The sequence below is a fragment of the Pezoporus flaviventris genome, unplaced genomic scaffold (genome assembly GCF_033815535.1).
Source record: "Pezoporus flaviventris isolate CSIRO_AGI_PZ_B2104156 unplaced genomic scaffold, CSIRO_AGI_Pfla_v1 ptg000213l, whole genome shotgun sequence".
Lineage (NCBI taxonomy): Eukaryota > Metazoa > Chordata > Aves > Psittaciformes > Psittacidae > Pezoporus > Pezoporus flaviventris.
Genome location: NW_026892761.1, coordinates 6,687,691 through 6,711,249, shown reverse-complemented (window position 1 = coordinate 6,711,249; position 23,559 = coordinate 6,687,691). Strand labels below are relative to the sequence as shown.

At 49.7% G+C, this 23,559-nt stretch overlaps 1 protein-coding gene across 1 annotated transcript in view; it reads left to right on the top strand.

The window, feature by feature from the left end:
* B4GALT5 (beta-1,4-galactosyltransferase 5) overlaps positions 1-23,282 on the top strand; it is a 37,826-nt gene extending 14,544 nt beyond the window's left edge. Inside the window, exons 2-9 of the mRNA XM_061442102.1 lie at positions 10,051-10,185; positions 14,315-14,428; positions 15,208-15,332; positions 16,001-16,117; positions 16,942-17,129; positions 17,356-17,478; positions 17,881-17,982; positions 20,182-23,282. Of these exons, the coding sequence (XP_061298086.1) occupies positions 10,051-10,185; positions 14,315-14,428; positions 15,208-15,332; positions 16,001-16,117; positions 16,942-17,129; positions 17,356-17,478; positions 17,881-17,982; positions 20,182-20,329 (1,052 nt within the window). The 3' untranslated portion in view covers positions 20,330-23,282. The remainder of the gene's footprint in view (positions 1-10,050; positions 10,186-14,314; positions 14,429-15,207; positions 15,333-16,000; positions 16,118-16,941; positions 17,130-17,355; positions 17,479-17,880; positions 17,983-20,181) is intronic.
* Positions 23,283-23,559: the final 277 nt, after the last annotated feature.

The window sequence follows — 23,559 nt, the reverse complement described above, 5'->3', positions numbered from 1 at the left end:
GGCTCTTGCTCTTCCTTGCTTGTGCCCACCCGGGTCCTGTTTGCCTGGGCTGGAGCATCCTCCAGCTGCTGTGTGCTGGTGCTGGTTCCCTATGGATGGGCTCCTGGGGCTGCTGTGTCAAAACCTATGTGGGGACAAATGGGACATGCAGGGATGGGGACAGCTTCTCAACGCAGGGAGCACTGGCCTCTCGTTCCCAGCATGTTTATCTTTCCCAAGGTAGCTGAATGTCTGACTCCTGTTTGCAGAGCTGGATTGCTGGCTGCAGGCAGGCTGGAATTGATTAGTTCATTGGGGTTTTCGCCCTGCCCTGTTGCTCATATCAATGAGCGAGCAGTCAGGTCCCTTGGTAAACACAGCTCTTCAAGAAACCTCTGTGAGGATCTTTAAGGTGTGAGGGAGTGGGATGGAGGGAGGAGGTTGTTTGCTGTTCCCCAGGGTGCCCTCATGTTTGCTTGTGCTCCAGGACTGCCAGGCGGTGATATGGAAGAACTTTGGCTTGGAATTGCAATTGCAGAGGCACCACAGTGATGAGGGCTGGTGACTTGGGGCAGGAGAAGGCAGTGATGGCTGAGCCCCGTGCTGCTGGGAGGCTGTGTGCAGGCAGGCTCGGTGCTCTATGCTCACAGCCTACTGCAGACAGTGGCATCACTGAACTTCCATCATGTTTTTCCCCTGGTTGTACAAACACCAACCTGGTGGGGTGGCAGTGTGGGGGGCCACAGGCCTCCTGCCCCTCGGTTGATGTTCCCATCACCCTGTGGTGGATCCTGAACCCTGCGTACAGCCTGGGGCTGCGTGACCCTCTTATCCCTTGCTGAGCTCAGTAGCCTTGTTTCTGCTTATCTAGGATTAATGTGTAACTTAATGGCAGTGCACTAGGCACAGTTCTGAGAGTGTGGTGCTTGTAGTAGAGGGCGGTGCAATGCAGATTTGTGATGCCTGGGTGCTTCATTTCCTCCTTCCTGTGATAAGGGTCAGGGTTTTCTTTTGCCTGGCACCAGGGCAGCAGCACTGTTGGTAAATGCCTCCTGTGGTTGGGCAGAAGAGACGAGTCGGCAGAGAAAGGGAGAGGATGGTGATCCCAGAGGGAAGCCACAGGGCATGGTGCTTCCCTGCTCTGCTCCCCACAGAGAGGGGTCTGTGTGTGCTGGATCCCAGGGTCTGGTTCCAATGTGCACAGCAGAGGGGAGGTTTCTCCCATTTTCCCCTATTCAAGGCATCCCAAACAGGTTCTTGTGCCATTGCTTTTCTGCTGGCACACAGGAAGGTGTCGCGCAGGAGTGATATGATGCATTGTTTCTTAGGTGTTAAGTAAGTTCATAGATTAATTATTTCCAGTGCAGTCATTCCCTACTCTGATAATGGAATTGGTTAATTTAGTTACAGCAGCTGTACTACTGGTTCACTTGTCAGGCAGAAGAAAGCCATATAAAAATGTTAGGTATTCCAAGGCTACATAGCCCACAGCAAAGCTCATGAATGTCTTAGAACATCAGAGTTCTTACGAAATCCCGTAGCTAATGGTCTGTGTGTTGGAACTTTAAAGTTGCATCCTCTCTCTGATAGCTTTTTTTCCCCTATAAAAACACAGCAGCTGTACTGACTGTTTGCAGTGCAGTCTCTAATTACTGCAGACAAGAACAACTCTGTAATCTTACTGCGGAGGCCAAGCTGCTGTGGATCTTAATGGCACTGTGTGGCGAAAGTACCCTTGGCAGGGAGCTCTGAGCTGCTGTCCTTTAAGATCTTGGGCAACAATAACCCCACGTGATTAAAGAATTTCAGCTTGGAGGATGTGTTAGGAGTTGAAAGGGCTGATGGGCTCTCCAGCAGATGAGCCAGGCTGATGTGTAGCAGGGATTGTGGCAGTGCTCCTTCCCTGGCTGCTGAAATGGCTGGTTTCCCAAGGCCTGGCAATGTATGGAAAAGAAACCACAGCAGGGGCAGTCTTGGGGTATTGCTACGGAGGCATCTCGCCATAGATGTGGTCTCCACAGTGGAAATCATACTTGCTGCAAAGCAGCCTTTATACATCCAGGGCAGAAGGGGTTGCATGATGCTTTATTTTCACTAGCACATACTGACCGCAGTATTGCAGTCTGTTCTAGCTCCGGCGAGGAGCTGAAACACCCAGTGTTGTGTTAGACGAGAGCCTGTGGTTTCTGGTGGTAGATGTTGCCCTGCTGATAAGCATTTACATAGGTTTTAGCAGGGTAAATGCCTTAGTACAGACTGAGGGTTGCACACTGCAGCCTGCCTTGCACCTCCGTGGGGTGGTTTGTCCCCACTAGTGTGCCCTGCTGAGGCTGGAGACATGAAGGAGCCAGCGGCTTGGCACAGACAAGCCCACCACGGGGTTGAAAACCTCTGCCTTGGGTTTCGCTGTTCCAATGGCAGGAAGCGGGTCCCCTGGGGTGCGTGCATCATGGGCAAACCAGGCAGGGATGGGACTTTCCCCACGGTATTTTCATTTATTCTTTGGAGGGAAAGGAGATGTAAATAGGAGCTGGACCGTGCTTTAGCCATAAATGGCAGTGGAAGATGTGCCGTGGGTCTTGCTGGAGTGAGCAAGGAACAAATGCTGTAACCACGAGTCCTGTGCCTGCACGGAAGCATGACAACTGAGAGGACTTGTGGTTTCGTGCGTGTTAGCTGGGATGGGTCCAGCCTGGTGTGAAGGCAAACCACTGACCAGAAACAGCATCTCAGACCCTGCTTTGAAGCAGCTCAGTTGCAGCAAACAGGAGGCTGTACATGTGATAACCCGTTTTGTTCAGCCACGCTGAACTTGTAAAAAATGCTTGAAAAATCAGGTCTTTGTCTCTGTTTTTTTTGGGGAATATCCTAAACAGCAGTCCCATTATCTTTTCCTCCATCAGAGTGAGGGTCTTTAAGCTTTAGACAGTGCAGTTGGTGCTGTGTGAACTGAGTCAGTAAATCCCTGCCTGTTTACTTGGTTTTATCTTGACAATTTTATGCTCTCCAGTGGGTATAGTTAATCTCCTAGTTTGGAGCACTAACAAATTGGTGATTTCAAAATCTGTTTAAGTGGTGTGTGATGTATATAGAATTTAAAATCCATCCAACCTGCCTTTTATTATCTGCTGTGGTCTGGCTGTATTCTAGATTCCTTCAACTGGCGAAGGACAGCCCTGATGAAAACTCCCTATTGAATGCATTTCCTGGACAGTTCCACCCCACATCCCCTTTTCCTGCACATCCTAATGCTTGTTTGATGAGTAGGATGCCCAGGCTGGTGGTGGGGGCTGCCTGCAGTGGAGGATTTCCTTTCCCATGACCCAGGAGGCAAGGAGTTGTCCCAAGCAGCCCACATCCTTCCCTGCCCTCCTGCATCAGGGGCATCACTTAATTCTTATTGATTTATATTTTAACCAAAGCTCTCCATTTCCTCATCCTGATCCCACATGAGCATCGGGCTCAGGCATCAGGATTCCTGCTGCTGCGAGACTGTGTCCAGGAAGCAGGAATTTCCACCACTTTGTCTCCTAATGAACCTAGGGAACAAACGCAGGACTGTAAATGTTTGCTGTCGGTATCCAGCAGCAGCCTGGCAGTGCTGCCAGCCTGAGAGGTTAGCAACCATTTCACTCCGCCTGCTGAAGAGCCTTTTATTGCGCATTTAACTGTGCAGTGCCCACAAGTGCCCAGTGAGTGCTGTGCTTTTATGCTCTGTGTGTGGAGAAATCTGCTGGCAGCTGATGCTCTTTTTCTCCTTTGGAAGCGTTTGCACTGACCCTGGCAAAGGGAGGCGAGATGGGAAGGGCAGGCTGTAGATGGGGAGAGCTGCCCATCACTGCAGAGGAGGAGGGGTGGAAAATAAACAGGAGATGCAGTCATGTGCAGTTGCATCTCCTGAACTGCAGTTAATGTAGGAGAGTCCGAATCCCTCTAGGAAGGGCAATATTTAACTTGGGCAAATGCTTGTTATGCTCTATGCTCCAGCCTGCACATGTCACTACGCCCTTCTTTCCAAAGAGGAGTTGCAGCAGAGGCCAGGAGTCGAGCTGCTCTTGGGCTTTGCAAAGCCCTGTGTGATCTTAAGCCATCCTTGATATTCCTGCTTTGGTGCATGGGTAAACTGTGTCCTTCTGGTTTCCCCACTGCAGCATCACCTGCATGGAGTGGGGTACCACTAGTGTCAGCGCTGGGCTGCTCACTGACCCATTGGGTATGACTGGCTGCTGCTGGGGCACAGAGTTCCTTCCATGCGTGCTTTGGTGCTGCAAACACTCCATGAACTCCCTTGGCCTTCTGAGTTTTCCCATGTGTACAGAGCACATCGTGTTCCTCCTGATAGGTATCTTAAAATTGTTCCTCAAAGTGAGTTGCACAAATGCCTCAGCTCAACCAGCTGTGGGATTGCAACTAAAAGTTGCTGTCTTCAATGTTCCTGAATTTTTAATGTTCACTATTAGGTTAATATGAATTTGCTTCCCCCTTTGGGGTCATTTTTCCCTAAGACGGTTCAGATACAAGTTCCCTGTATTCAAGCTTTGGCTGAGCATCACTGCAGTCTCCCATCTTCCACATTTTCTTCATGCACGTGCAGGCTGTGAACGTGCCAGTTTTGGTGATGGGTGGTTTGTCATTTCCAGCTCAGTGCTGCTGCACTATTAATTGTTAGATCACTTAACGTACCCAGTTATTCCTTCCTGTGCTATTTGGAGGTGAAGAGCTAAGTAACATTGGTGGCATTAATATGGAATTCCCTAAAACTGATAGGAACCTGTTATTGAATTGTTCAGGCACCCTCTGTCTGGGGTGTGCGGTGCCACTTGAAGGCTAATAGCGACAGAGGTCTCGTGGCGTATTACCTATGGGATGCTGCTAAATTTCCTGGTTAGGTTGTTTGCAAGTTAAGACAATCCTAACAGTCTATCTGTTCCTTGGAGGTTTAGTTTGGTTAAACCTCTTTGTATTGCTAATGGAGCTGAATTGATGCTGGGGATCTGCTGGGAGAGCTTAACAAAAGGCTTAACTAGGCATGGCTTTGCTGGTTTTGCTGTCTCTGGGCCCCACCAGAGGTGTTTGCGTGGGGCGCTGGGGGTGACCTGAGCACCCATCCCTGCTGCCTGCGGGACCTTCATCCCATCAGGGTATCTGTCACATTTCCCACGTGCAGGCATCCTCTAAGCTCTTCTGGGTGCTTCGTATCTGCTCTGAGCATCTGGCAAAGCGGTTTGTACAGCAGCAGTTTCCCTGGTTGTACATTGATTTATGACTCTGTTGGTTGAGATGTGTGCTCCCGGGGCTGGGAGGGGGGCTGGTGGGGCTGCCTTGTTCTGGGATGGGGTCCAGATACTCCAGAACCCCAGTGCTGGCAGAAGGCTGCACGTTGCAATGGGCCCACAGTGAGTTCACAGAGGGCCCCTGATGGACTAATGAACTGGGGAAAAACTGCTGAATGGGACAGAAAACCCTAAATCTCAAAGCAGAGGAAGACCTGCTTCTTCCTCAGGAAAGCCTGGCTGCTGTGCTGGGTGCTGATACTGCTGCAGGCGTACAGGCCTGCTGTGGACCTCCTGCCCCTCTTCCTGACTCCGGCGGCTGTCTCTGTTGGCTCGGGGCCTCGGGTACCGCACCATCCCCTGTGCCGGAGGGTGCTGGAGGAAGGTCTTTTCCGCAGGCAAAAGAAGCGTGTTGGGGTCAGGAGCGAGACGTGTCAGGTCTGTCTCCTTCCTGTGTTGGTAGCTGGCATGGATCACAGTCAGACCTCTTCTGAATCAACTCCCAAGCTGCAAATTACCCTGCTGCCTTTTCTAGTACATATCATCATGGTGAAATTAATTTTCCATGGGAGAGTCAGCTGTTTCTTGATTAGAAGTGCTCCAAAAATACCAACAGAGAAATGATTACAGGAAGACTTCAGCACTCATTTATGTAATTGGACTTTACCTCCCTGGTTGAAGTTGTTGCATCCATTCCTGGCTTGGATAAGCACTTGGCCTCCCTGGTACTTGTGAGCAGGGAGGTTGGGGTGCAGCGTCCCGCAGGTTGCACTGCCCCTGGGGTTCAGCCACATGCCTCTGCTCCAGCTGGTGGCAAGCTGTAGGTGCAATGTCATGGTTTCCATGTGTTTAAATCCCAGCAGCGTTGTCTTATCCTGTAATGAACTAACAAGAATAAGCTTAATGCAGTCATTTGGGTAAATTGATTCTTCAGTTCTGCTTGTTTTCTATGTGGGTTGTGAGGGTCAGTGCTGGAAGTCAGTAGGAAAAGGGGCATCTTCCCCACCCCCATCTCCCCTAACAGCAGCTAAAATCCCTCTCCTGTCCTTGCCCTGCTGGTCAGCCAGGCTGTTATCACAACGTGTATGTGGTCTGAAGTGCTCTGTGCTCAAATGAAATAAAGGCAGAAGGCCAGTGTAATTTCTGAGATCATCCTGTGTGATTAGATTAGCAGTATCTTGCAGCACAGAGAATTGCTTTCTGGCTGCACCCTGGCTCAGGCTGAGCACATTGCCAGTGCATGTGTACGTGTTTCTTCCCTGACAGAGGCCATGGTGGGGATTCTCAGCATCTCCTTCCTGTGCTGGTGGTGGCTCTGGGACTATGGCTATGGGAAACGCTGCCTTTTGGGTACAGGTGCCTTAGGCTCTGTAGGGTCAGCCTTAATAAATGTTAAACATGGCAGATTTGCTCATCAAAAGCAAAGTAAACTGAGGAGTGAGGTCTGAATTCAGTACAGTGATGCCCAGATGTTGGTCCAGACCCAGCCTTGCACATGGTGGCCCCATGGAGCTAAATCAAGCACTGTGTAGCTATGAGGAATGAAATGTTTTCAATAATGTGTTTTAAGTCTGATTTTCTGACCCAAATGAATTGTGTGTGCTGGATAAGTATGGGCTTTGTGAAGCTTATCTCATGGTGGCAGGCGGTTCTGGGGGCAGAAGGGGCTCGGGTCGGTGTGGTCGTGTGGGGTTCTTGATGCTCTGTGTGTGTGGTGTGTTGATGGCACATCTCATCCGTGGCCAGGTATCTCCTTCATCGTCTGAGTAAAGGGGTTAATATGTGAGAAGGCAACTGCTGCCTTAAACAAAGCTGGTGTTGTTTGTGCTGGCGCTCCCCTGGGATGGTGGCTGCTGTGACAGTCTGTTCAGGATTCCCACTGCCGCTCCGTGCGAGTCCGACCCAGCAAGCCGTGTCATGTGGCTGTGGCGAGGCCCTGCTCCGTCTGCCCGCCGAGGAGCAGGAACAAATGGTGCTTTCACTGTGCCCGAGAAACCTCCCTCTTCCTTAAATGAGGCAGGGATTGGATGCTGATTTGTGCCTCCTGTCCTTTCATGCTTCACCAAACCTGGTTCTGCTTTACCCAGCGAGTAGAAGGCATAATGAAGTAGAAAGCTAGATCACTTGTTCAGCATCAGTGAATTATGCCTCCATGCAAGCTGGAAAGTGCAAGCTTGCTGCTCTCTCTTCCCTTATCAATAACCTGGTCCTGATAAACATCTTGTCTTGAGTGTCTTCAGCCACCCTTTGCTCTGTGCAAAGAGGAGCTCTTGATTAGTCTTTTGGAGTTTGGAAAGGGAGCTGGGCAGCTCACTGCTTGCTGATGGCTGAGGTGAAACTGTGTGGTGCTGCTCTCCCTTATGAATTCATGCACTGCTGTGCTTGCTTGGCTTTGGAGGATGCTGTTCTATTGCTGGATGTGTTGGTTTGCGCTGCTTCCTGCTAGAGCCTTGCAATGCTTCTGCTTGTAGCTTGGGGTGGATGCTGCCGTTTGTGCAAGATGCTATAGACATGTCCTTAGGAGCCATATGCCCAAGCCATCAACCCATAATGTGTTGCCTTTGCAACTGAGGCGGAGCTGGGACCTGGGCTGATGAGCTGGAGAAGAAGCTGCCCCACAAATGTCTTGTGGTCATCTGGGAGACCTGCCCTCTGCCTGGCCTGTATGGTCAGGTCAGGCTGGAGCTGCCCCGTGCATCCTGCCCTCGACCCCACGGCCATGCCAGCCCAATTGCATTGCTCACTTACACTAACCCTAAATAGCCCATTTCCGCAAACCTTTCTTTTCCCCACAGGAACTCCCACTTCCGTAAGTCCTGGTTGGCAGCTGCCTAAACTGGGGCTGTGTCAGGGAGGGATGCTGGGGCTGGAGATGGTGTTGGGTGATGATGCGGTTTCATGCCGACCTCCAAGCAGGAGTTGAGTCCAAGTGCAAGCTTCTGCAGGCTTTAGGGCTGGGTGTAAGGCTTTGTGAGCAGAATTCCAGCTACACTCATTTCTGGCCTGTAGTGCCGCATCAAATGCCAGCTTCTCCTTGAGCCTTCTGCCCTGGGGATCTGTTAAAGCAAATTCCCAGCCTTTCCAAGCAGGAGCAGCCCTTTCTGCCTCTCACTGTCATTGCAACTCCAGGATCTTGCCAGGAAACTGCAGCAGAGCACACATTCATCTTGTTGCTGTCACTAACCAGCCCGGCGGTTGCAGAACTGGCCCCAGAAGCAGTGGGTGAACAAAGAGGTTTTGGGTGCAGCTTTGCCTGAGGCAGCCCTGCTAGTTGCCAGTGTAACCACCGGCTTAAGGTGCTATCACTGCCTCTACCACGAAGGGTACACGTATAAGGAGGGGCTTCGAATGACATTTAACATCTCATTGCAAGCTGTTTAGTTGCCAAGCAGTACATGCAGCCGATCCCCTTCTTGCTGAAAATGTGGTGATTCCCCATGGATAGGCTGGGCACAGGACCCGGGCATGGTGTGCGAGCTCTGGGCACGGCGTGGGGCTCCATCGCCTCTTCAAATATTTGCTTAGCTGTGTGGAAACAAAACACGGTTGGGATTGGGAAATGCGTGTGGGCAGCCCATCTGGAGCCCGGCTCGAGCTGTGGGTGTAAAAGGGGAAAGCAGGGCAAGGACACCAGGACATCAGCCTATGTACCGGTGGGTGGTGTTTGGGGTGACCCTTGCTTTCCAGTGGTGGTGACACCTCCCAGGTGTCCTATCTAATCTGTGCTCCCGGTGACTCTGGCAATGACTGCACCCTCCTGGCGCTGGCAGCCACTGGTTCCGGGCTATTGCATCTTGTGGTACGCCTGCTGTAGAAATGACCTGTTACGGATGTTTCCTGGTGACATTTCATCAGTTGCTGCCCTCCTCTGTGATGGGTCCCTGTTGTTTCCTTGGCCTGGTGCCCTCTTCATCCCTCCTGGGGTGTCTTTTGACCTGTTTTTGTAATTACTAGTGCAGAATTTGCCTTCTAGATCTCCCCTCCTCCCTATTTTCAAATCATTCCCCCCCGCCCCTTCATTCTTAAGCCTAAAAGATGTCAGTGCAGGGGTGCTGTGGCTGTCCTCCTGTCCCTATGGGTGGCAGTCCTACCATCCCTGTGGGTGCTGCTGGTGACTCAGGGCTGTGCTTGCTGCTGTTTGCTTTGGGGCCCGTCCCTGCCAGTGCCGGGTGTCAGCTTAAACTGAAACCTAAGCAGGCTCAGCCGGAGCAGTGCCAGGGCACAGGGTCAGCAGGAAAGGAGAGGGGAAGGAACCTGCCCGGGGGGGGGGGGGGGGGGGGGGGCTGGTCCTGCGGAGCAGGGGGCTTGTGCTGCAAAACGCAGCCTGCTCTGGCACATATGGATTGCTGGTGTGCTCAGACTGGTACTGGGATGGGGTTTGTGGTACCTCTGCCAAGCAAGTGTCAGCCCTTGGTGCTGCAGTCTAGGAATGGATGCCCTTCTGCAGGCCTGCAGCTTAGGTTTCCTGTTATAATAATATTTCCTAATTAAATCTCCCTGGTTAGGAAGCAGAAGGTACAGTTGTTTAAGCTGCAGTGCTGCATTACAGTCTGCATCATCAGGTCTAGCTGGGTATGGTCCTGTTATTAACCAGCTGGGTTTCTAAATAGCCTTACACCTCTGCTTCCCAAGTCCGTGCTCTTCCTAGCTCCACCAGATAACCAAGGCATGTGTGACCTGGGGGTCCTCCAGGCAGGAGGAAGCTGAAACCAAGCAGGAGGCAGGGAATGGTTGCAGAAGACTCTTTTCTACAGAACCTGATGGTCATGGAAATGCTCCTTTTTTCTTTCCCCTGCAGTGAACACCTACCTCTTCATGATGCAAGCCCGAGGCATCATGATTCGTGAGAACATGCGAACAATAGGAGCTCAGGTGTACGAGCAGGTGGTCCGCAGTGCCTATGCCAAGAGGAACAGCAGCGTGAATGACTCAGGTATTCCTTGAGTAATTGTCATTTTGATCAAAGGTTCCATTTCCATTGGAAATCAGGTTGGCCTGAACCACTCTTGCTTGAAGGGATTAATTTGTGCTGGTAAATGCAGGGTGGGAACTTTGGCTTCCTTTTTATTTTTGATATGTATGAATAGATATTACAAATAACATAGATGCCTATTATGTATATAATTAATGTGTATATATGCTATGTATAAAGACTATATTAATAGAATAGAATTTCTTTATATTAATCATAATTATTTTCTTTATATACATATAAAATTCAAATGTTTCTAACTTGGACAAGGGGTAAAAACCTTGAAAGGTCTCAAACGATGGGCTATTGAGCTGAAATTGCTTTCCAGCAGTTCCATTTGTTAGCTTCAACCAGTCTGAGGGTAAATACTTTCAAATTCAGTTTCATAGGTAAAAAGTCACTTCCCAGGCACATGCATGTGCAGAGCTCTGGCTCTGTGCACATGGAGGAGCCTGTGCTCATAAGCTTCGCTCTTCCCATGCAAGGATGAACAGAGATGACTTGGCTGGAGATGTGCCACAAATAATACATTAAACTTTGGGCAGAATGTTGCAGGCTCCCACTCCCAGGCTGTTCATCATCCGGAATACAAAGCTCATAACAGGGTTACAAGTTTTGGTGTAAATATGGTACCGTGAAGCATAAATGCACATGGCCGCGTAAGCCAGGCTGAGGCATTGCCTTTGGGCTGGTGTGACACCAAGCGTGCGCCTCCCCTGCTGACATGTCACTGGTGCATCCTGCTGGTGCAGTTGGTATCAGGGAGCTCAGCTCCTCCACTGTGAGGGCTCCTCAGCAGGGGCTGATAGAGTTTTACAGAGCAGGATTATTTCCTAATTAATAGCAAAACACGAGCTGTGTCCTTGCTGCCCAGCATGCCGAGGGGCAGTGATGTGGCCGCCCGTTCAGCTGTACTCTGACCAGCGATGGGCACGGGAGGGGAATTATCAACTTGCACAACAGATTGACACCCAGGGTCACCTCCTCCCCCTGCTGAAGCTGGCCAGGGCTGCCATTCTGAGCTGTTTTGAAGGCTGGAAACATCGCGTAAAGCAGATGCAGGGTGAGGAAGTGGCTGAGCCCCTGAAGGGAGGAGGGTTGGACACTCCAGTGCTACTGCTTGTGGTGATGAGAGTCAAGAGCTGTTCTGCTGTGGTCCTGACCCTCAGGACTCTGAGACCTCCAAAAACCTGCCTGCAGCCGACAAGGAAGTTGTTACCATGTTAGTGTCAGCAATGCCAGTACTGCTGCAACTGAAAATAACTGGCTTTGCTTGAGCCTCATCTCCATCCCAGCTCTGGCATGGGCTGATGCCTATCCTGCCCCAAGAACTCCAGCTGCAAGGATGTTTTTGACATATGCACCATCCTTCGGTGACCTTCCCTGGCAGGCAGGTCAAAGCAGCAGGCACATGATTGATGTTGGTGACATCTGGAAGGCACATGGCACTGTGGCTGCAAGCATTATACTAACACCAGGATCAGTATCTTCCCTCCTTGACTCTGTTTTCAGGAGCCTTGGTGGGATCTGAGTGGTGGCACTGCTTGGTGTATGCATCCTTCCCTAGTGCAATGGCCAGGAGAGCAAACCCACATGGTATGGCTGCAAGGGGGGACCCAGCCAGAGGCATTGACTGCCCCAGCAGCTGCCCCTGTCCTACCCTGTGGGCAGCACTGGGTGTTCATCCCTGCATTCCTTCCACTCTTCCAAGGAGAGGCGTGCAGAGGAAGGACAGGGATGCTGCAGCTGGGAGTGATCTGGCAAAGGTCACAAACCAGTTGGGCAGAAGACACTGCGGCCCCTCTCTAGCTGTCCCTGTTCCAGCTGCATGGGAGCACTGGAAGCTGGAGGCTGATGCTTTCTGAGCTGCAACCTTTCCCATACATCATGTGTGCTGTTCTTTGTGCAGTGCTGCCTTGTGCATGTGTCCTCCTGGGACCTTAATTTCTGGCAGATTCCTTAAAAATGCAGTACCCCACTGTGAATGGCAAGGTGACCAAGCACAGGGCGCTTGTCCCCATCCATCTGCATTTATTCTTTGCCCTTAGCTTTTTTCCTCTCGTGTTAAAATGAGGAAGTAATTTATAACTTTTCCAGCATTTGCTAATAGATGCAGTAATAGGTTTCCTGTTCAGTGAGCCAAGAGGGATCCCTTCTGTGCTTTTGCAAGCAAAAAAGGCAGCCCTTGGTGCAAAAAGGGGGAGCTGAGCTTCACTGTACATCATCTGCTGGGCTAAGTATTGAGAGCATGCTCTAGTGTTAGGGATTTAATGGGAATCTGGTGATTAAAATACAGAGCAGTATCAAGCATCCAAAACATTATCTATCATACTTGGAAAGCCCTTAGATTCTGTTTAGAAGTCCATCTTGAGTCTGAAATAGTTTGTGTACCACTTATTAGCATGAATAAGCAGTATTAATGATGTGATTACTAGCACAATAAAGCAAGCTGGAATATCAGGCCAGCAATGACTTGCCCCAGTTGATTTAAATGAAAGATTCTTGACCTTGCAGGTAAAGGCAACCCTCCCTGCTTTGCTTTAAAGGATGAAATTGTCATTAGATTATTTTTTCTTGATATATCATTAATGTGGCTATTAAATGCAGCACCCTTTCTGCTATGGAAAATATACTGTGCTTATGCAATGACTTAAATGTCTCTATCCTTACATATGACTTGGTCTCTTAATCTTAGCAGATTCATTCACCTCATTACACTGTAATTCTGGGTTTATTAAATTGCTCTGGGGATGAAATATGTGAAACCTTTTCGCTATCAATATGTTGTTGAAACTAAGTGTGAGATGAATTGAAAGGTTATAGCTGCTGGGTAAAAGAAAAAAAAACTGAATTTCACACTTGGTTCAGTAAAATAACTGAATCTGGCTACCTCCTGTAAATCATAGAATGGTTTGGGTTGGAAAGGACCTTAAGATCATCCAGTTCCATCCTGACTGTTTACTGATGGGTCACTTGCAATCCTTGTGCCCAAGGCTTTGCAGAGCTACCTGGACAGCTCTCAGTGTATGATGGGGTGGACACTAGACCTTCTTTTGTCTCCATGTGCCTGAAAACCACCTGGTTTGTTCTATGCCCATGAGAAACCAGGGCTGTTCTTGCTTTGAATTAGCATGGTGACTGTCAGCCCCATGGCGTGCTTCTGCAGCTAGCTGCTGCAGGAATGCCTGCGCATGTCAGGGTAGTTGGAAAGGACGAGAGCACGTTGTTCTGGTAGCTGCCTGTGATGGGACTGGGTGGCTCAGCTGTAAATGGCTGCTTTCCAGGACCTCTGCAGGGTGTAAGGTTGGTGCTGGTGCTGTGGATCTAAAGGCCAACCCTCTGCTAAGCACCTGATGCTTGGAGAAAGCGGAGAGGCAGCATCTTTCTGTAGCAGCTGGTGCAGGGAACTTAACTCTAGTGCCTAAAATGAAGTCGTGCTTGACTAGGATGCGTTATGCAAAGCTGCAACTTAACCATGAACTTCTGCTTTCTACAGTAATGTAAAACCTCCTGAAGACATTTACAGGTGTAAGAGGCTGGAAGGGTTTTGCCCAGGAGGAAAAAGGATGCAGAGAAATGGTGGTACTGGAGAAATATGGAAGTATGCTGTGCTGGGCTCCTCTGCTCTTGCACAATACAAGCTGGAGGAGAGGCTGTGTGTAACATGATCGTTTTCATTGATCTTTTGAGGAGGATGGAAGGCAGGATTTCCCTGCCTCCTGACTGGCACTGAGACCTGGAAAAGACCCACTGGAGGAGCATGTTCCCTTTCACTGTGCCGTGGTCCTTCAGGGACAAGGTGCCAAGTAGCTTTTCCTTCCAAGTGCCATGTGCTCCTTTGCTTTGAGCTGTTTGTGATACCTAAAGGTGACATTGAAAGTTCTTCCTTAGGTCAGAAAATGTGAAGCCTGAATTGCAGGTCCAGATAGAGCTCATGCTGCACGGGGACACCCCATGCTGCTGGGGACATCCTCAGCCATGGATGCATTTACAGGCTGCTCACACAAGGAGGTGGCTGGAAATAACAAAGACCTGCAGATCAAAAGTAAACTTGTTTTAAATCTTCCCTTTTTTGTTCCCCATCCCCCAGATTATCCTCTTGACCTGAACCACAATGACACCTTTCTGCAAGCCACAACGTTTCTTCCTGAAGACTTTACCTACTTCCCCAACCACACCTGTCCTGAGAGGCTCCCTTCTATGAGTGAGTAGCATCCCAGTGGCCTTGTACCCCTTTCCTGCTCCCCATGGCTTCAGAGGGCACATTGTGGCATTCCCCAGCTCACCAGCATTGCACCTTTCCCTGCCAGCTCCTGGAGATGAATGAGAGTGCTGTTTGGAGCCTGGTCCCCTCCTGGAAACTCATTGTTTACCCACTCACACTAATCCCTGCTCTGTTGGAGGCAGGTCTCGATGCCGAAGCAGGAGCCCCTTGATTGGCAAACACTGTGAGCTGGTGCAGAGGCTCGCCAGACCTTTTCAAGGGGCACTGGTGCCCCCTCGGCAGCGCTGCTGGTTCCAGTTCTGAGCTGTCCTGGTACAGCTGAGGAGGGGCTGGTGCAGGACACGGGGCTGGATCCACCCCAGAGGGAACTGCAGCTGGGAGAAATGCTTCCACCAAAGCAAAATTGCAGTGGAAAATTGGGCTCCCTGCTCAGGTGTGGGGGTTTGTGTGTGCTGGAAAACTGTATGGAGGTGTAGAAGGGTGCCCTGGCCAGTGCGGGTCTCTGATGGAAGAACTGCAACAGCAGTCGCAAGGCTGAGCAGAGCCCATCTGCTGAGGAGATGAAGGTGTTGCAAGTCATGCCAGCAGCATTTCCTATTCATTTTTGTTGGTGCTTGGGAAAAGAAGAGGCTGTCTGCATTCAGTGGTGGGGCTAGAGGGCAGGGGTGCAGCAATGTTCTGTCCCAAGCAGGCACAAGCTGCCTCAGGACCACAGCAGTTCCTGACCCCCTCTTCTGCTTCTCCCCGCTGTGTTGCAGAGGGCCCCATTGATGTAAATATGAGCGAGATCACGATGGAGGATATCCACCAGTTCTTCTCAAAAGACCCTTCCATCAAGCTGGGAGGCCACTGGAAGCCGAGTGACTGCCTGCCTCGCTGGAAGGTAGTGGGGAGCTGGGCAGCCCCATGTCACTGTTGAGCACAGGGGAACAGAGAGTCCTGGGTGGGGGTGGAAAGACATTACTGGGAACATCTCTGATGTACTGCAGCTTCAGAGTAATGAATATAAGGATCTCTGAAGTGTGGAGCTGCAGTGCCTAGGGAGGAAACACTGAATTCAAGGGCTGCTTTAGTGATGCATGAGTCAGCTCTGAGTTTCTGCATGGACTATGAAGGAGCCAGGCAACAAGCTCCTCCCTGCTTCCCTGCTGCTGACCCTCCCGTTGCCCCTGCTGCCCTATCCTGGGTGGGATTTGACCCAGGGAGGCAAGGTGGCAGTGTGGGAGACTCCTGACCGCAGAGGAAGGTGGCTTAGGGCAGCGTGGTAGCAGGTCTTGGCATGGGCAGAAGCAATGGAGGTGGGGAGCTGTGTGTCTCCCTTCCACTCAAGGTTGCATTGAATTTCCCCAAAGCAATAGCTTCCCCCAAAGTGACTAGGAAATCCATGTTGTGGAGGTTGGAAGGGTTTCATGCTGCTCAGCCCTACATGGCACAGCTGAGACACCATGGTTAGTGTTGCTCCTGTAACACCACACCAGCCAGTCCCAAGGGTTGCTCGGCAGCAGGAGTAGCTGGTTCGGTGCAGTAAGAGCCGTGTCCTCTCCCTGTCAGGTGGCGATCCTGATCCCATTCCGCAATCGATACGAGCATCTTCCTGTCCTCTTCAGGCACCTTATTCCCATGCTGCAGCGGCAACGTTTACAGTTCGCCTTTTACGTCGTGGAACAAGTGAGTGAGCCCTGGGGGGCTGGAGCAGCAGCCGCTGGGGCACGGATGTGCTGCGCTAAAGATGTGCCTGCCAAAGCTGCAGGCGTAGCTCTGCGCTGTGTGCCAAGGAGGTTACCTGCCAGATCACATCATTTGACCCTTGGCAGGTTCAGGGTTCATGTTGCCATGTGGAAGTTGTCCCATTCTGCATAAAAGTGGCACAGCTGAGAGGTGTGACCCAAAATGACTGGTTTTACCTAAAAAGTTACGTAAAAAATTGATAATTTTGTTTTGTTTTTTTTGTTAATCCTGTATTGGAGCAGGTGTTTTTTAAAAAGGCAACTGTGATCCAGGTGTTTGCAGTTTAAATAGTGTGCTATTTTTGTATATCTGAAGTAGTGCTGTGGAGCATCCCATAGGCACAGAAATGGCTTGACCAGAGTTAGGCAATTCTTGTGTGCCCAGTTTCTAGATGACCTTCATGAATGTAAAACATAAGGCAGTCATCTGATGTGTATGTGAACCTGTCACTTCTGCTGTCTGGCTTCATCCGCCCAGTAGATGTTTCTCCATATCTAGTTCATCTTAAAAAGATGGATCAAAAATGGGTTGTTTTGTTTAAGCATCCACGTAATAGGACTTTAGCATCTTTATTTTTGCTCCTGCAAAATTGAACACTTAAGTCCTGGTTGGTCTTGCCAGTCTGTCCCAATACATCATTTGCTTTTGTGGCACCAGTGTGGGAGCTGGTTGCCCTCTGCAGCTTTCTAGACAAGGCTGAGAATGCAGATGCAGAGCACGAACTGCACGGGACTTCTCTTGAGAAGGAACTTTCTCCCTCCTAGGCTGGAAACCAACCCTTTAACCGTGCCATGCTCTTCAACGTTGGCTTTCGGGAAGCAATGAAGGACTTGGATTGGGACTGTCTCATCTTTCACGATGTGGACCACATACCAGAAAATGACCGTAACTATTATGGGTGTGGACAGATGCCGAGGCACTTTGCAGCCAAGCTGGATAAGTACATGTATCTGTAAGCACTGTTCTTCCTCCCCACTACCATAACAGCTAAGGGGCCAGTGTTAGATTCTGGTTCTTTAAAGGGAAAGACTAATCTCTGTTTGCTTCTGGGGCTTTGTGTGAAGTGAGCATGAGAGGGCAATAGAAGAAAGCATCCTCACAGCTCAGGCTTCCCCCGTTGCAGGCGGGAGAGCTGCAGCCCTGGTGGGCTTTGCCCTAACCCCTTCTTTCCTACTTAGGCTCCCTTACAACGAGTTCTTCGGTGGGGTGAGCGGCCTGACTGTTGAGCAGTTTCAGAAGATCAACGGTTTCCCTAATGCCTTCTGGGGCTGGGGCGGTGAAGATGATGACCTCTGGAACAGGTATGGGAGCTCTTGCCTGAGCTCTGCTTCTGAAGGTGGTTCTGTGAGCCAGCCCAGCTGCAGTGTCTCGGAGGGAGCAGTGGCTGCTCCAGGCAGTACATGGGAAGCAAACAGAGAAGTGCTGGTTGGGAAATTACTGTCTCTGTCTGCAGTATCCCACACTGCTGAGCTCAGGCTGATCTTTGTTGAGCTGAAGCTTGGAGGTGCCAAGTGTGACTTGCCCGGGGCCCAGGCTGGAATGGGGAGGTTTGCATAAGGATAAGCTTATCTGCTGGGTGGAAAGGCAAAGCTGCTGTTGGAGCCCCGTGCGCATGAACTGTGCAGCCCTGGCAAGTGCTGATGACACAGCAAGTGCAATGACTGATTCCTATGTTCTGTTTATTCCTCCCCTTTCTAACGCAGAGTGCAGTACGCAGGCTACTCGGTAACTCGACCAGAAGGAGACACAGGGAAATACAAATCAATTCCCCACCATCATCGAGGAGAAGTGCAGTTCCTAGGAAGGCAAGTACATTATTTTTAAGAATCCCAAAGCTCTTTGCAAAGAATCTGTACCATGTACAAGGCAGCTGTTTGAGGGCAGTAACAGCCTTAACTCACGAGGGAAACTTAACTGCAGGGAGATGGAGACTGAGTGCTGCCTGGATTCCTCCGTCTCTCTGTTTCATACCCTGTATCCCTCTGATGAGAGGTCCTTGAATCCCTGGAAGTTTTCAAGGTCAGGTTTGTTAGGACTTGGAGCAACCTGCTCTAGTGGAAGGTGTCCCTGCTTGTGGCAGGGGGCTGGAACTGGATGAGCTTTAAGGTCCCTTCCAACCCAAACCATTCTATAATGATGGTGTATGCAAGCAGGGAGATGGCAGCAGCTCCGACACACTTCCACTGCAGTGCTGAGATGGAGCAACTCATCCCTCTCCATTCTTCTGTTCCTGCCTGTTGGCCCCAAATCAGGGTGGGTGTACAGGGCCCCTGAATTCAGGCTTTGCTCTTTTGCAAGACTCTGGACATCCGTCAGGAGCCGTGGCTGTCCCCTGTGCCTAAGGAGCACAAGTACTGTGTGCATTTAGTCTTTTCTCTCAAAAAGCTATGTTCTCTTTGGAGCTTTCCAGAGGGCCCTGACCCCTTTGTTCACATGGTTGTTTGGAGGGTGCAGAGGTTGGTTGCATGACTGGGAACCTTGGTAGAATTTGAGTCTTTTGAAAACTCATCAGCAGAGAAATACCTTTTTTACAATCAGCTGCAGGAATTGACTCTCGTGTGATGAGCTGTTGGACAGTGCAAGCTCTGTTCTGCAGAGGGGCTCCGGGCTGCTGCTGGCAGAAGAGGCAGCAGGGAGGGTTTATGTTGCAGATACCATTTGAGCTGTCTGCTGGTCTCTTCTTACAGAAGACTCGTTTCAGGGAGTTTCCATTTGAGGTTATGTCATCTTTAGCCCTAGTTTTCATTTCTGTCAGAGTGCAAGCAGAATAAGAGACGCTTCTCTCATTTCACTCTTGAAACAGAAGTTGGTTTTGGCTTAAAAAGCTGTATATGTGGTCAAACCCTTGAGGTGTGGAAGGCTGGCAGTGCAGTGGATTGAGCACTTGTTCCTGATGCTTCCCTGGTCTCCTCCTGACCCTGGGCAGGAGCTCTAGTCCTATGTCAGCAGGATTTGTGGGTCAGTGCTGCAGGAGGGAGGGATCTGCAGTGAAGATGAGCAAGGCAATGGTTCTCCCCGGTGAGGCTGATACCTGTGCCACTGGGTGCTTCTGCCTCCACTGCTGTCTCTGGAGCCTGACACCCAGCCTAGGCAAGGTTTGGCAATAGATAATTCTCTGAGTTGTGCCTCCTGAAATCTCTGCTCCCCTCTGCTCTGCCCTTAGCCATGGACAAGTGCTAGCTGCTGCCATCTGGAAGTCTGCTGCTTCTCCCACCCAAGCAGGGAGACCCAAAACTCATCCATGGAGGAGAAAAGTGTTCACCAAGACACCAAGTGTCCTGCTTGTGTTCTGATGCTGTGACTTCTTTGAAACTGGCTTTGGCACTTCCCTCTTTGCTGTTAGCCAGCATCTTCCTTTTCCTCCTGGCATATCCCTTCCCTGTCTCAGCTCAGTTCCCTCTTGCCCTGGTGCTGCCTATGTCTGTGCTTATTTTAGTTTGTTTCCCCCCCACCCTTAGCCCTTACATCTCATCATGCTGCCCCTAAATTTGGTTGAGGCTGTTCTTGTGTACCAGCTGCAGTTTCCTTCCCCAAATCATCATTATTCTAGTTTTACTTCCTCGTCCCCTATCACCTGACTAAAACCATTTAGTTTTGCTCTTGTTTGTGATCCAGTTGCTAAAAAATGGAAAGGTCCACATCACCCCTCATCTGCTTTGTGGTGAGGGTTCAACAGGACCCCCTGAGCTCACCCCCCTTCTAGGAATGAGACCCACAGGCCTTGGGCTGAAGTTAGAGGTTGTTTTTACAGCTGGATGCTGGCGGGACAGAGCATTTTGCTCTTCATCAAGTGATGGACTGTAATTTTCTAAACTTTGGGGCATTTAATGTAGATACTCAATGTAGAAAATGTGACATTTATCTTTATTAAGGGCTCTGAAATCTGTTGTTTTGTAGCTGCTGTTGGGACTGACTGTTAAAGGGTGTTTTAGTAGCATTGGAAGGACCTCGCAGGCCTGTGGGATATGTGGAACTGACTCTGGACTCTGGTTCTCATTGCATAGGTATGCCTTGCTGAGGAAGTCAAAAGAAAGACAAGCCCTGGACGGCCTCAATAACTTGAACTACTTTCCAAACGTCACGTATGACGCCTTGTATAAGAACATCACTGTTAACCTGACACCGGAGCTGGCTCTGGTGACCGAATATTGAGAGGAGAAAATAACTTTGCTCTGCCCTTCACCACGAAAGCACCACGCTAGACTTCCTTTTCCAAGGGTTATCGAGGACAAGCAACACTTTGTCTAATGAAGGATCACAGTATTTTGGAGAATAAGGCTGAAAGTGCACGCACAAATTGCCCTAGCTGTACCAATCCAGCCCGATACTCATGCAGCAAGCTCAGCAGTCTCTTTCTTCCGCCATTTGCTTTCTGGGTTTCAGGACAACGGTTTGGCCTGCTGCTCTTGTCTCCTCCACATTCCTCCTCCAGCAATCTCTGGCACTGGGACTCACCTCAGATGTGCTTTCTCCTCTGGGAAGCAGCTCAGCTGAGGGACTCCAGCTTCTCCATAGTGAACGTCGGGAGCGATTCAGTCAGCAGCTGCCCCAGCGGGAGATCAAATGACTTCTGATATCATTCTTCTATGTCTGTGGGGTTTTTTAAATGACCTGCTTGAAGTATATACAACAGAATCGCTTCTTAAAGAAGTGTAAGTGTAAATATGCTGTGTAAATTGCCCCTTTTAATTTTTCTCCTATGGCTCAAATCCAAGCTAGAGGTTTACATACGGTCACTCATTTTAGTCCTGATTTCTGCAAACACTTGTGTGTGCATCACTGTACTTGTACAAGGTGTTCCCTTTTAAGCCAGTGAGGCTGCTTGCATGACTAAATATGTGCATATGCAGAAATGTCTGTGGGACAGGGCCCTAAACTTTCCAGTGTAGCAGATGAGAAACACAGCCATGTCATCGCTCATTCCAGAAACCATGCGGGTGGCTTTTTCCAGGGAGAGTGAGGAAATGGGAATATTTATGGTAAACCTCCCCTTTCTGTCACTTCTGCAACATGATGTGCAAATGAATCCAAAAGCCATATGGGATAAAACCTCTTGCCTGTTGCTCTCTACCCCATGGATGGCAAGTGTGAGCTTGGCAGACTGCTCGAGCTCACATCCATGCTGCCACAGGAAGCGCAGCCCCTGTGCTGGCCGCTCCTGCCCATGTGCCATTCTTGGGATGGGGCACTGAGCCTTCCCCAGCCCAACAGCACCCTACTAGTGCTCCTACAACATAATAGTACAGTTTTAGAAGTTGTTTTAGTCTGTATTTAGTGTGCAAGTCCAGCAGCACACCAAGGTGCTGTCAGAGCCAGGCAGTGCACTTGGTTATCGCCATCGGCACAGCAGCGCTGGCACAGGCGCAGCCCATGGGGCAGGTTGTCACAGGTTAGTGGGAGCAAGAGAAATGAAGGACACGTGCATCAAGCTAGTGAAAACATGAGGACCGGGAACCAGGGAGCTTGGTCTGATACCCATCCAAACTGGAGTGCCCCCTGCCTTCTCCCATCTACCATCCCCTCCTGTCCTGTGCTGCTGTGGGTAGCTGGGCTCCGGGCTCTCCTCCCCACTGACACTCAATCCAGTCCTTACACAGACCAACACAGTCACTTTTACTGGACCTCTCTGACTTAAAAGTAAATACATTGGGGGTTGCTTTTTAATTTGTGTTTATACATAAGAGCGGTGGGTACTTAACCTCCAAAGTACTTTAACTTTCTTTTAATTGCGTTGTTTGCCTTCAGTTTCCTTCTCATGGTTTACATTGTTTTCTCAGTTCCATGGACGTATGATCCCCATACGCATCTGTTGTGGGTGTGACTGCCCAGGGCATTCCTAACCTGTATCCAGAAGACATTAGTTTAGAAAACACGAGTTCTTGTGTAGATCCTTATCGGCCAGTATGAGAGGACAGCAAGCCTGCCCTTGAAAAGTGCTGATAAGTTTGTAACTTAGGTTTTAAAGTCTTTGAATTTACATGTGCTTTAAACTCATTTCCTGAGGGGATTCAACCTGGTTATTTGTAGGCAGAGGTGAGGATTTGCTTTTGATGGCGCATATAGCAATAAAGACTTTTGCTTCTGAATCTCGATCTCTAATTCACGTGGACCCTTTTCAGATGCTGAACCCGCGTTGCTCTGCTCCTCTCTTCTTTCATCTTGAGACCTTGCTAGAAATCTGTCTTTGTTTAATGGTGCTTCAAACAAGGAATGTATTTCAACCAGTCCAAGTTCACTACCCCAGGAATCATGCATGTGTGTGTGAGTAGGTGTTTAAACTACCTTAGTCGGGATCCTCAGCCCTCGATGTGTACCTGACACCCATCGCACCTTGTGTTGAACAAAAAGCTGTTACCTCTGCTCAGAAATGCACTCTACGGTTGGCACGAAAGGGTCCATCCCCCCAGCAGCATCCCTCTTCATAGTTCCTTTGTTCTAATCACGTTGGATTCCCCCCCCCCTTTTATAAAACGTGGAATATCTGAAAATGTGCACTGTTAATCTTATCAGCTATGTCAAATACTGTATAGTAAATGTAACTGTTAAAAACATACTGTCGAGCGCATGTGCTGTTATGGTGTAAGAAATTCTCGCATTAAGGAGAACCTGTACATACTCTGGCAGCTGAAATCCAACAAGGCCACTCATTCACCCCTTCCGTGTCCCCACCGTCGCTCAGCCCCGCTGCAGGGCAGGTCCTGTTCAATGCTGATTTCTCTCTTCTTTTTTTCTCTCAAATGAGCCATGTGGGCTTTATTTGCAGAACTATTTCTTGACAGTTAATAATTGTCTGTAAAGCTCTGCTCCTCTGAAGGAGGTGCCGTCAGAGCAACAGCCGCGCGCTTCGGGTCGCTCACCATCAGAAGTGGCTTTAAACTCTAAAGTAGCTTTTCCATCGTCATGGCTTTCGAGCTTACCGTTCTGTTTGTAAGAGGTGCCAGGGGGACGTTTTTGCACTGAAGACTAGTGTTTGAAAACACACACACACTTCTCAGCAAAGCAATCCTTTGTGTCATTGCATTTATTTACCCATGTGTTTGTACATTTTTGTATTTGTTAATTTATGAATGATTTTTTCAGTAAAAAATACATACTCGAGAACAAAGAGTGCACTGGTTGCTGTTCTTGTAGGAGGTTGGGGGGTGCTTTTTTGCCATAGGAGGTAAGTGCTGGTTGAAGTTTGAGTGGAGAAAGGTGAGCCCTGGTTAGAAATGTCTCATTAGGGCTGGCCAGAAGCAAACTGAGTGCAGGATGGGGTTGCTCCCTAAGCTCTTATTACCCTCTTATTACTCTTATTATTTTCCAAGCATCTGCTTCAGTGATGGAGGGGCTGGCTGCTTTGAGGGAGGTGTGTTTAGGAAGATACTTGGCTTGAAGGTGGT